This window comes from Miscanthus floridulus, chromosome 7 (genome assembly GCF_019320115.1).
Source record: "Miscanthus floridulus cultivar M001 chromosome 7, ASM1932011v1, whole genome shotgun sequence".
Taxonomy (NCBI): domain Eukaryota; kingdom Viridiplantae; phylum Streptophyta; class Magnoliopsida; order Poales; family Poaceae; genus Miscanthus; species Miscanthus floridulus.
The window spans coordinates 111,949,730-111,960,091 of record NC_089586.1 but is presented as its reverse complement, the minus strand read 5'-3'; the positions used below and the strand labels follow the sequence as shown (position 1 = coordinate 111,960,091).

The window sequence follows — 10,362 nt, the reverse complement described above, 5'->3', positions numbered from 1 at the left end:
TCGTAGTACCTTTTTTATTTTAAGGCCTCGAATAATGATGAGAACAACCTTTGACTTTTTACATTCAGTTCGCTGGTTGGTTTCAGTCAGGGTTTATCAACTAATCAATATTATTTTTCTCTCACAATAAATTAGCATTAGTCGGATTTATCAGTTCAGAAACCAACCAGCGAACAGGCTTATTCTAGATAGAAGACGGATGCATACCGATGTGATTGCTCTACATCTCATCATTATACTTAAGAGACATATAATAACAATGAATCCTTCACAGATTCTAAATTATAAGTTGACTAACTTATTTAAGTATATAACTTTTTCTATGTATCAAGAAAATTTAGAGCGACCTATAATCTTTTTTATCAGGTACAACTTGGACGCATACAACCCACACACATGCATGCGCGTCAGTGCATGGGAAACGCGCACGTATGCTTGTACCCTGAAATTTCTAGAAAATTTCCAGAAAAAAGTACGATCACCAGAACCTGGACATGCCTACCACTGGACCACATCCCCATTCATAGCGACCTATAAATTTAAATGAAAGGAGTATGTTGCGGTGAATCCTTTATTAGTATCCTTTATTAGCAGTGAACTCTTTACGATGATTTGACATGAAGCATATATTTCATCATGACAGAAGGAGTATGGTTTTAATTTCTCAGCGAAAATTAGCAAAGCTGCTGCTAAATTTTCGAAGCACTGACCATTGCTCCTAACGGCACTTTGACACGCGGGTCCTCCCTCGCGCCACGTCGATCTCACACGGAGTATCCATTGGGCCGGGCCAATTTAACATCATGAGTCATTACTCCTCTTGCAGCCCAGCCCAACCCATCCCAGTGGCCCACCTCGCGCACCCAAAGCCCGGAGGACCCACCTGCCAGGGCCGTGTGGCTGGATGAACAGCTCGCTCTCGCGCTGGTGTGCCGAAACAATTCCAAAACACGAACTCAAAAAAAAAAAAGGCAAAACATCGTTTAATTTAAAAGTTGATCAATTTTAGGCAGCCTTTGCATGCAAAACATGCCATTAATAGGTATATATAAGATACGCGTAGGAGGCTGCTGTTGCGCTCCGCCTTCGTCGCTTCCTGTTGTTTGTGGTTGTGGCCAATCCTTCCCCTCTCCTCTCATCCCGGGCCCCGGGGAAAATTTTGCCCCAGAAACTCTAGCGCGTCGGATCACAAGCAAGGGCAAATTTTTCTGTGACTCCGGCTGAAGGACGCTGCGACACCCAAAATTATGTCGGTGAGTGCAAATCTCCTCCGCCTTACAATCGATCACATCGTTGCTGCCTTTTTCTTCTTCTTTTTTATAATGCCTGCATTATTCGTCTATCTTGGCTTGAATTAAAGATTGTTCGCATGATGAAAACATGCTTGTCACATTGGATTGGCATGAAATTTTCTTTTACAAAATCGGCACCTAAATGCAGGGATGAATATCTAGATACCAATTACGATGATAAGGATCCATAAGTTTGGCAAAATGGATAACTGATGACTACTAACAACGCCTGTTCATTCAAATTGGCAAGCATGTCATGATCAACAAACTGTGGTTCCTGATCCCTCACTTTTAAATTGTTGAGCGATCGATCCCATTGACAAATCATGTATACGGATGTGAAACGGATGTTCACATCGAGGTGAAGGTGTGACCATCTGCTATCTGGCTGGTTTTCTACAAATTTAGCATTGAACAATGGTTCCCCCGGGGCAAGGCAGGCAATGACGAATTGACGTTCTAATCAGGAGGAAACGAAGTAGCATTATACATTCACATTAGTAATAGCATATAGCTGTTGTGCTGATCAGGTGGCGAAGGACGACGCTGGCCGCACTATACCCAAGTTCGGCGAATGGGACGTCAACAACCCGGCCTCTGCCGACGGGTTCACGGTTATCTTCAGCAAAGCCAGGGATGAGAAGAAAGCCCCGACCAAACCAGGCCACATCACCAACAGGTCGGCGTCGGCTGACAGCAAGGACTCCAGGACCGAGAAGATGACCTCCTACAACTCCAGGACCAACGCATCGGTACGCATCCATCCATCTCGTAGATTTATTTGGCCATTCCCGTTACCATTAATTCCTGTGCTAGCTAGTCACCGATATTCATAATCATGCATGCGTTGTGATCTCTCCAACTTGCAGAAGAAATGGTTCTGCTGTGTCTCGCCCAGTCCCACACAATCTTGAGGAAGCTCATGAGCTGTGCAATGCTGCAGTCTGGTGCTATTCTGTGATGGTTATGTGTAGCTCTGTCGCTGGCAGACTGGCCATGAAATGAGCTCTTCGAATCCAATCCTACTACTTGCCAGTGACAGGGGCACTATGTATAGCCGTTGCAAATGAGAAAATTACTCTGATGGGTGTCTGCTTATAGCATCCTTAGCTGTATCAGTTCAAGTTGATGTCTGCTTGTAATTTTCTTTTTCTCGCCCCTTCTTTATGGTGTAACCCTTCCTCAACGTTATCAGTGAATCTGTTACTCCACAATAATCCTGCTGCATTTTGCTGTAACTTCGGCGAGGATAAATTTGTTTCGGCTCTGACCAAACCAGGTCAACGAATTCTCAGATTGTAGTGACTGAACAAAGTATTGTAGTGACTGAACAAAGTTATGCGCCACCACCCTGACAAACAAAATGCAGCGACGTTTTCAGATCTGTAGAGGAACATGTTATAGCTGTTTAGGTTCTCTTGGAAATACATTATATTAGTACAATTCTTATAACTTTCACCATCGGATTTCAAAAAAATATATATCTTCACCAGCTTCACATCTACAAGTTGGTTGGCAGTATACAGAATGGCAATACAATGCAGAGCGAAACTAGACTGACGGAAGCTGGTAATCTGCCACTGTCGTTGCGGAGGAACAGTGCTTCATACACTGGGAAATTGATCGCGACTATTAGCGCACGTAGAACAGCCTGCACAAACATAGCTCCCAAACTCATCGCTCCTTTATGCAACAAAACTTTTGCCACCCCGAGCATCATGCATGCCAGGTTAAGCAGTGCGACGGTTGCAATGATCACAAACATTGCGGAGAAGGGTCCGAACTCCATCATCCCCTTCTTGTACCTCTCTAGGGCCTGTGAATCAGTCACCTTCGCTGTCAGGGTGAATCCTGACTCAGTGATGCCAAGCATTCTGCGGATTGTGTCGATGGCGGCCAAGAGGTATGAGGTGATTCTTCTGAAAAGCCACATCCTTTGTGCGTTCCACCACTCTACAGCAGTGTCGCCACATTGCAGTGACTCCACCAAACTGCAGGAGTATGCAGCCACAACAACGTATGCAAACGGTACAAACCAGGGACTGGTTATCTGGGTTGAGTAGATTGCAGATGCACGTTCTCTTTTAGAATTTGGCCAAAGTGCATATAGAAAGAAGCAGCGAAATATATGTCAACTCACCTCAGGGAACAATGAGATGCCATTGAGGAAGCAAAGTGAAGGGATGGTGACATAGTACAAGGTGGGGAAGCTGTTAAGAGCCCAGAACCCGCAGACGGAGTAACCCATTTGAAGGCCCAGCCTGATCTTCATGTGACCTAGCAGAAACGGGCTGTACTTTGAGAGGGAGATCTGGAGGAACCCTTCTGTCCATCTCTTGTGCTGAACCAGGATCTGTCCTAGTGAGGTCGGGGCCATGCCTAAAAGGCCCTTTCTCGGCGGGTTGTGGTAAACTGATGTCCACCCACGGCACTGGATCTGCAATCCTGTAATAACATCTTCCAGTGGGCAACCATATCTAATTCCCTTCTGTAATTCAGCAACTTGAACTCAGTAAGATATGGTCCCATACATGAAGTGAGAAAATTCTGTGATCTTAAAGTAACAAAGTGGGGCAAAGTGTGACTTCAACCACAGTACCAGGATTTTCAGAATTTTGTATAGAGATCTACCTCGACTCCCCAAAGGGTGTTGTGCTCATATGTGCAAGTCACAAGTGATTCAGCCATCCCGTCCAAGTCACTGACATCAGTTTTCCTCACCACCCTAGTCCAATCTTCCTTGTAGTCTGGAGTCTCGACTATATATTCGCCCACATAGAGCCTCTCTCCGATGGAAGCATCCTGTGCCATAGTAATACATTCCACCCCATCCATCCAAGCAAGGATGATCTAACTGAAGACCAATTCAATTAAACGAAAAAAAACAGGGTTAGTGGTGTGTTTTCAGCTCAAGACATAGGTAAGCCCTGCATTCAAATTCTAAGAGGTGCTATATTAAATTTTTATTGACCTCATTGACGGTGTTGATGGGATTGCCATAGATGTCATTGTGCACCACATTTTCAAAGTTCTGAGGATACTGAACAAAAGCAATATCTTGACCTTGCTCTTCATCTTGGAAGAAACACAATGCATCTCTGATAGACCCTGAATTGTTAGAGTACATATCACAGTCCACATTCATAATGACTGGGCTGTTGCTTATCACTGATGATACCCTTATCTGCACCATCAACCTTAATTAAGGAATTATGTAAACATAAGAAAGATTGATTCAAGTAAGACATTTGGTGAAAATCATGGGCTATAATAAATAGAGGCCAAAATACCCACCAAAGCATTCAGTGATCCAGCCTTGAAGTGATGATGTTCCTGAGGCCTCTTCTCATGAGCCATATAAACCAGTGTGGGCAACACATTTCCATCGACATCAGTTGCTTTTCTTTTGTTTCCATCAATTAAAATCTAGCAATTGAGAACTCTTTGATCAGAAGAAACCACAAAAATGATGAATACAAAAAAAAAACAAAATTCATAGCAATTCACTAATGAGTGCATATGAACCATGCCAGGCTTGTATTGCTAAGACTAAAATTTGATAGATAATGGAATAAAAATATTATTGGAAGGGTTATCTGCAAAACTTGTTATTTCAGTTGGCTTGGAATATTATTCATACTTGTTAAATATTAGTTTTCTTACATAACTGTTTCAAACATTCCGCAGATGTACTGGACTACTAGTTAAATTTTAAATTGAACCATCAGATCCTTCTCCTAGTAGTATCGCTCTGAGCAGACCACTTATACCATAACCTTCACCTGAACTATTGAAGGGTGATCTCTAAAACTTGTATTCTCGCTCCACTTGGAGAAGCCCCTAAGCTTGTATTTTGAAACATCAGGGATCTTCCCTGAATTAACGACTGAATTCACTCGATCTGCCAAATCTTTGTGCATCTCCTACAGAACAAAAACAGAAAAAGAAAGATAATATGCATAAGCTTGCTGGTTTCAGTATCACAGAACATATATGGAAGGCCACCATAGTGCAAGTTAATGTGGCAGGAAGTAGCAAAATAAAAATTAGGTTAAGATGAGCTATATTACATAGAATACATTGAAAATGTACACACTACCTTCAAGGAAAACCACTCTTTACGGTCACATGCATCAGGAGGGGTAGCTTCTTTACCAAAGTAGGCAGCTGGTGACCTGGGCTCCACTTGGTCCTTCTTGCAAAATGGAAGCCAGTGCTTTGCAAACTCTGATGCCTCATATAGAGCATATAATGTTATGATGGAACCAGCATCATCAGACAAATAGATGTTCAACTTCTCCTGCGGGTAGTCGTAAGCCATAACAGATAGGACTGTGGAGATGACAAGCATTGGCGGCTCAACAGTGGGGTCTGCTGTACACACAAATATGTCCACCCCAGGAAGCTGCTCTTCCTTGTACCTGTTTATAGTCAACGTTTAGCTGAAAATTCAGCATCGGGAAAGATAGAACTTCATAGGTACAAAGCCGCTACTCGTCATGGACAACACTGCCATGGAACAAGCTTGGAATGTGCAGCATTTCAATACCTACAATAGTCTAGGAGGATGCATGTTTAGCTTAATTGCCTCAATAGCAGTCATAACTCTAGCAGGTTAGGCAGGGAGGTAGTGATTGCTTCATGCCCACAGTTCCAAATAAATGTCAAATTCAGTTAGTGAATGCAGAAATTCAGTTAGGCCTTTTAGTTTCCCAAAAGTTTACACCATATCACATCGAATGTTTGGATACATGCATGGAGTATTAAATATAGGCTAAAAAATAACTAATTACATAGTTTGCGACTAATTTACGAGACGAATCTTTTAAGTCTAATTAGTTCAGGATTTGACAATACGGTGCTACAGTAACACATGTGCTAATGACCGATTAATTAGGTTTAATAAATCCGTCTCGCGGTTTACCGATAGATTCTGTAATTTATTTTTTTATTAATATCCGAATACCCCATTCAACATCTCCATATGATACTCGATGTAACACCTTAAAACTTTACGCCTGTATTTAAAGACCTTAGTCAGATGACAAACTAACACAAACAGCCGCTCCAGGGCCAGTACCTTCGCGAGAGCTGGTCCGGGAAGGCGCGGCGGTAGACGGGGCTCCACCGCACGGACAGCGTCAGCACCCAGTAGAAGCCGAACCAGAGCTCGGCCGCGGAGAGCCCAAGCCACGCCCACCACCGGGCGCCGCTGCTCCTCGGCGGCACGTGCGTGGCTCTGTACAGCCATACCAGGAGAACCCCCGCGAGGACCGTGCTCGCGAACAGCCGGTAAGCGTACGTCGGCATCCGCGTCGGTTTCTCCATCACGAACAGCGGTGGGTGGTTGCTCCCGCCGCGGACGCTGCTCCTGGCCGTCCCGCCTCTGTGGGAATGGAAACACACAAAGTAGCGAGAATCACTGGGGAAGAGTCGGGTGGGTTGTGGGCTTGTGGGTAGCAGCAGCCTAGCAGGTGGTCAGGTCAACGCAGCTTTGGCGTGCACTACTGCAGCCGCCTCTCCGGTCTCAGCTTTGAATTGGCATCTTGGGAGCAGCCACCGCCCACCACTGTACTGTGTGTTCCCAGTTGAGCATGGAACACGAGACTTTGGCGGTTTGCCCTGCCGTCTCCACTTGGAGTAGATGCTCCGGTCAGACAGAGTTCTAAGAAGAGCCCACAGAACCAACTCCGGGCCACTGCCATTTGGCCCAGCAGCACATGCTCGATTTTCCCCCCGTTGGTCCGTCGGCTACGACACTAGCCGCCGACGATCCTAACGGAGTACATGACGGCGGAATTCGCCCTCCTTCCGCCCATCGCCGCCGCCGTAGCCTCCAAACTCCCGCCATGCCAGTCTCCAGACGGGGTGTGAGTCTGAGGCGAACGTGAAATGATCCTGCGGCCTTCTCTTCTGGCCGTCGCCCGCCCTCTCACCACCGTGGCCGTCGCGGCGGCCGTCCGCCGCGGGGACCTCGCCGGCGCCGAGGAGGCCTTCGCGTCGACGCAGCACAAGACCACGACCACCTACAACTGCCTCCTCGCGGGATACGCGAAGGCGCCCGGTCTCGGCCGCCTCGCGGACGCGCGCCGCTTGTTCGACAGTATCCCGCACCCGGACGCCGTCTCCTACAACACGCTCCTGTCCTGCCACTTCGCCTGCGGCGACATTGATGGCGCGTGGAGAGTCTTCTCCACGATGCCCGTCAGGGACGTCACGTCCTGGAACACCATGGTCTCCGGGCTCTCCAAGAACGGGGCCATCGAGGACGCCGAGGCCATGTTCCGGGCCATGCCGGTGAGGAATGCTGTTTCCTGGAATGCAATGGTTGCTGCTCTTGCGAGCTCTGGAGACATGGGCGCGGCGGAGGACTTGTTTAGGAATGCACCGGAGAAGACGGATGCCATTCTCTGGACTGCAATGGTGTCAGGGTACATGGACACCGGCAATGTCCAGAAGGCCATGGAATTCTTCAGGGCAATGCCTGTGAGGAACTTGGTTTCATGGAATGCCGTTGTCGCTGGTTATGTCAAAAATTCACGCGCAGGCGATGCTTTGAGGGTGTTCAAGACCATGGTTGAGGATGCTATTGTGCAGCCAAATCCGTCAACGTTAAGTAGTGTGCTTCTTGGATGCAGTAACCTGTCTGCACTTGGATTTGGGAGGCAAGTACATCAGTGGTGCATGAAGTTGCCTCTTAGTAGGAGCGTGACTGTGGGCACATCTCTTCTCAGCATGTACTGCAAATGCGGCGATTTGAATGACGCTTGCACGCTGTTTGATGAGATGCGTACAAAGGATATAGTTGCATGGAATGCCATGATTTCTGGCTATGCCCAACATGGGGGTGGAAGGAAAGCTATCAAGTTATTTGAAAAAATGAAGGATGAAGGAGTGGTGCCAGACTGGATTACTTTGTTGGCAGTATTGACAGCTTGTGTCCACACCGGATTGTGTGATTTTGGAATCCAGTGCTTTGAAACAATGCAGGAAGCATATAACATTGAACCCCAGATTGATCACTACTCATGTATGGTGGATCTTCTCTGCCGAGCTGGTCTGCTTGAAAGAGCTGTCAACATGATCCATTCAATGCCCTTTGAGCCACATCCTTCTGCCTATGGTACCTTGCTGACTGCTTGTAGAGTTTATAAGAACTTGGAGTTTGCCGGGTTTGCTGCTAGAAAGCTGATTGTACAGGATCCACAGAATGCAGGCGCCTATGTACAGCTGGCAAATATTTATGCTGTGGCAAATAGGTGGGCTGATGTCTCTAGAGTAAGGAGATGGATGAAGGATAATGCGGTAGTGAAAACACCTGGGTATAGCTGGATGGAGATAAAGGGTGTGAAACATGAGTTCAGATCTAATGACAGATTGCATCCTCAGCTTGATTTGATTCATGACAAGTTGGACCGCTTGGAGGAGCTGATGAAGGCGATGGGCTACTCTCCTGATCTTGATTTTGCACTGCATGATGTTGAGGAGAGTCTGAAGTCACAAATGCTGATGAGGCACAGCGAAAAGCTTGCCATCGCTTTCGGTCTGATTAGCACTTCCCCTGGGATGACCTTGAGGATCTTCAAGAACCTCAGGATCTGTGGAGATTGTCATAATGCAGCCAAGCTTATATCCAAAATCGAGGATCGAGAAATAATACTTAGGGATACCACACGGTTCCACCATTTTAGAGGTGGGCATTGCTCATGTGGGGATTACTGGTGAAGGAAAGAATCTCGACAACAGTTTCAGACACACTGGCAGTGTAGGACTTGCAACACTATCTAAATTGGAGTTTATGTATGAAATATGAACTTATGGACTTGGTTCGTCATGTATGACTTGAGTCATTCAAAGCCAGATCAACCCTGATAGCCTCTGGCTAGGAAAATATGGCTGTTTTATAGTTTGTTCCCGCTTGGTTTTTCAAATTGTTTTCTGTGTCTTGGTATGAAAGACCACACTGGTTACCTGGTGATTCTTTGAAAAACACTTTTTTTCTGGAACTTCCCAGAATGGGGCCATCCATTCTTATGCATGTGTACATCTAGTGGATTTTCTGTTTACTTTGTGCTATGGGATTGGGGGTCACTTATGCTATTATTTTTCAGGAGGATATGATGCGAGGGAAGCCCCTGAACACCTGAATGAACCCCTTCATATATTGGCTGAGGCAGAGCTACCTGTTGGAATCATTGATGCTCGCCTGATGCAAGTCTGCGAGATCCTTGAAGATCTGCTAAAGCCTGTGGTATGCCATCAACTCCTTTATCCTTTTAAAACTCTTAGCTTGCTTGCTTTTAAACCGATACCTAAATAGTTCTTGTTTTCTACTTTGCAGGATGAACCCCAGGACTTCTTCAAGAAGCAGCCTCTATGGGAGCTTGCAATGCTTAATGGCACCCTTCGTGAGGAAGGGATGCAGAGATACGGTTCAGCGTCCCCTTTCCACAACAGCCTTGGAATGAAGAGAGCTAAGACAAGGGGGTAATGAACAAAAGCTGCAAGCATCGTGAAGGGAGAACCAACCAAATCAACTATTCTAAGACCGATCCTGTGTATACATGGGGCTGTGATGCGGAATTTTAGAGGCCCAACCTTTCGGTGAGATGAGATACCTTTCAATTGTGAGGGCGACTCACGTGTTCCAGGCTACTGACCAAGAGGTTTCAATAGCCAAGCAACCGTTGAACCAACCCTTAAGATGTTATCAGCCTAGCCAAAACCAAGCTGACCTGACCACTAGGGTCTGTTCCTGTAAGAAATGAAAGAAAACCAGCAAGAACAAGGTGCAAGCAATCTGAAATTGCAAGTATGTAGTGAAATATTAAGATGGGGCTTTGAGTATAGGTTGGTCTGTTGGTTTAACCGACAGAAGAGACAACACAAACAGTAATTTCCAAAGAAACTGAACTAAACTAAAACAAAACCCACTTTTACATATGGAGGTACCCCTCCTTTTATAGCCAAAATGGCTACCGCTACAGTGCATGCTACTACAATGTACTGGCAGCAGCTAATTCTATTACTACTGTTAATATGGATGATGTTCTATGAATCTGGACAGCTA

At 45.9% G+C, this 10,362-nt stretch overlaps 2 protein-coding genes and 2 pseudogenes across 2 annotated transcripts; 3 read left to right on the top strand and 1 right to left on the bottom strand.

Moving 5' to 3' along the window:
• The first annotated feature begins 1,093 nt into the window (after positions 1-1,093).
• On the top strand, positions 1,094-2,543 carry LOC136467586 (protein NOI4-like). Its single transcript, XM_066466345.1, has 3 exons — positions 1,094-1,253; positions 1,823-2,044; positions 2,162-2,543. Exons 1-3 carry the CDS (start codon positions 1,248-1,250, stop codon positions 2,204-2,206), a joined length of 273 nt encoding a protein of 90 aa, XP_066322442.1. The 5' UTR covers positions 1,094-1,247; the 3' UTR covers positions 2,207-2,543.
• A 123-nt stretch (positions 2,544-2,666) lies between these two features.
• LOC136467583 (cellulose synthase-like protein E2) lies at positions 2,667-6,762 on the bottom strand (annotated as a pseudogene).
• A 417-nt stretch (positions 6,763-7,179) lies between these two features.
• Positions 7,180-9,515, top strand: LOC136467584 (pentatricopeptide repeat-containing protein At4g16835, mitochondrial-like). The gene is made up of 2 exons (XM_066466343.1): positions 7,180-9,057; positions 9,404-9,515. The coding sequence occupies exon 1, from the start codon at positions 7,185-7,187 to the stop codon at positions 9,015-9,017; it is 1,833 nt and encodes a 610-aa protein (XP_066322440.1). The 5' UTR covers positions 7,180-7,184; the 3' UTR covers positions 9,018-9,057; positions 9,404-9,515.
• Positions 9,016-10,091, top strand: LOC136467585 (KH domain-containing protein At4g26480-like; annotated as a pseudogene).
• The last annotated feature ends 271 nt before the right edge of the window (positions 10,092-10,362 follow it).

Excerpts from the sequence above, each read along its gene's own strand:
- LOC136467584 (XM_066466343.1), top strand. The coding sequence starts at position 7,185 with ATGATCCTGCGGCCTTCTCTTCTGGCCGTCGCCCGCCCTCTCACCACC.
- LOC136467586 (XM_066466345.1), top strand. Across the intron at positions 2,045-2,161 it reads ACTCCAGGACCAACGCATCG|AAGAAATGGTTCTGCTGTGT; the intron begins GTACGCATCCAT and ends TCCAACTTGCAG.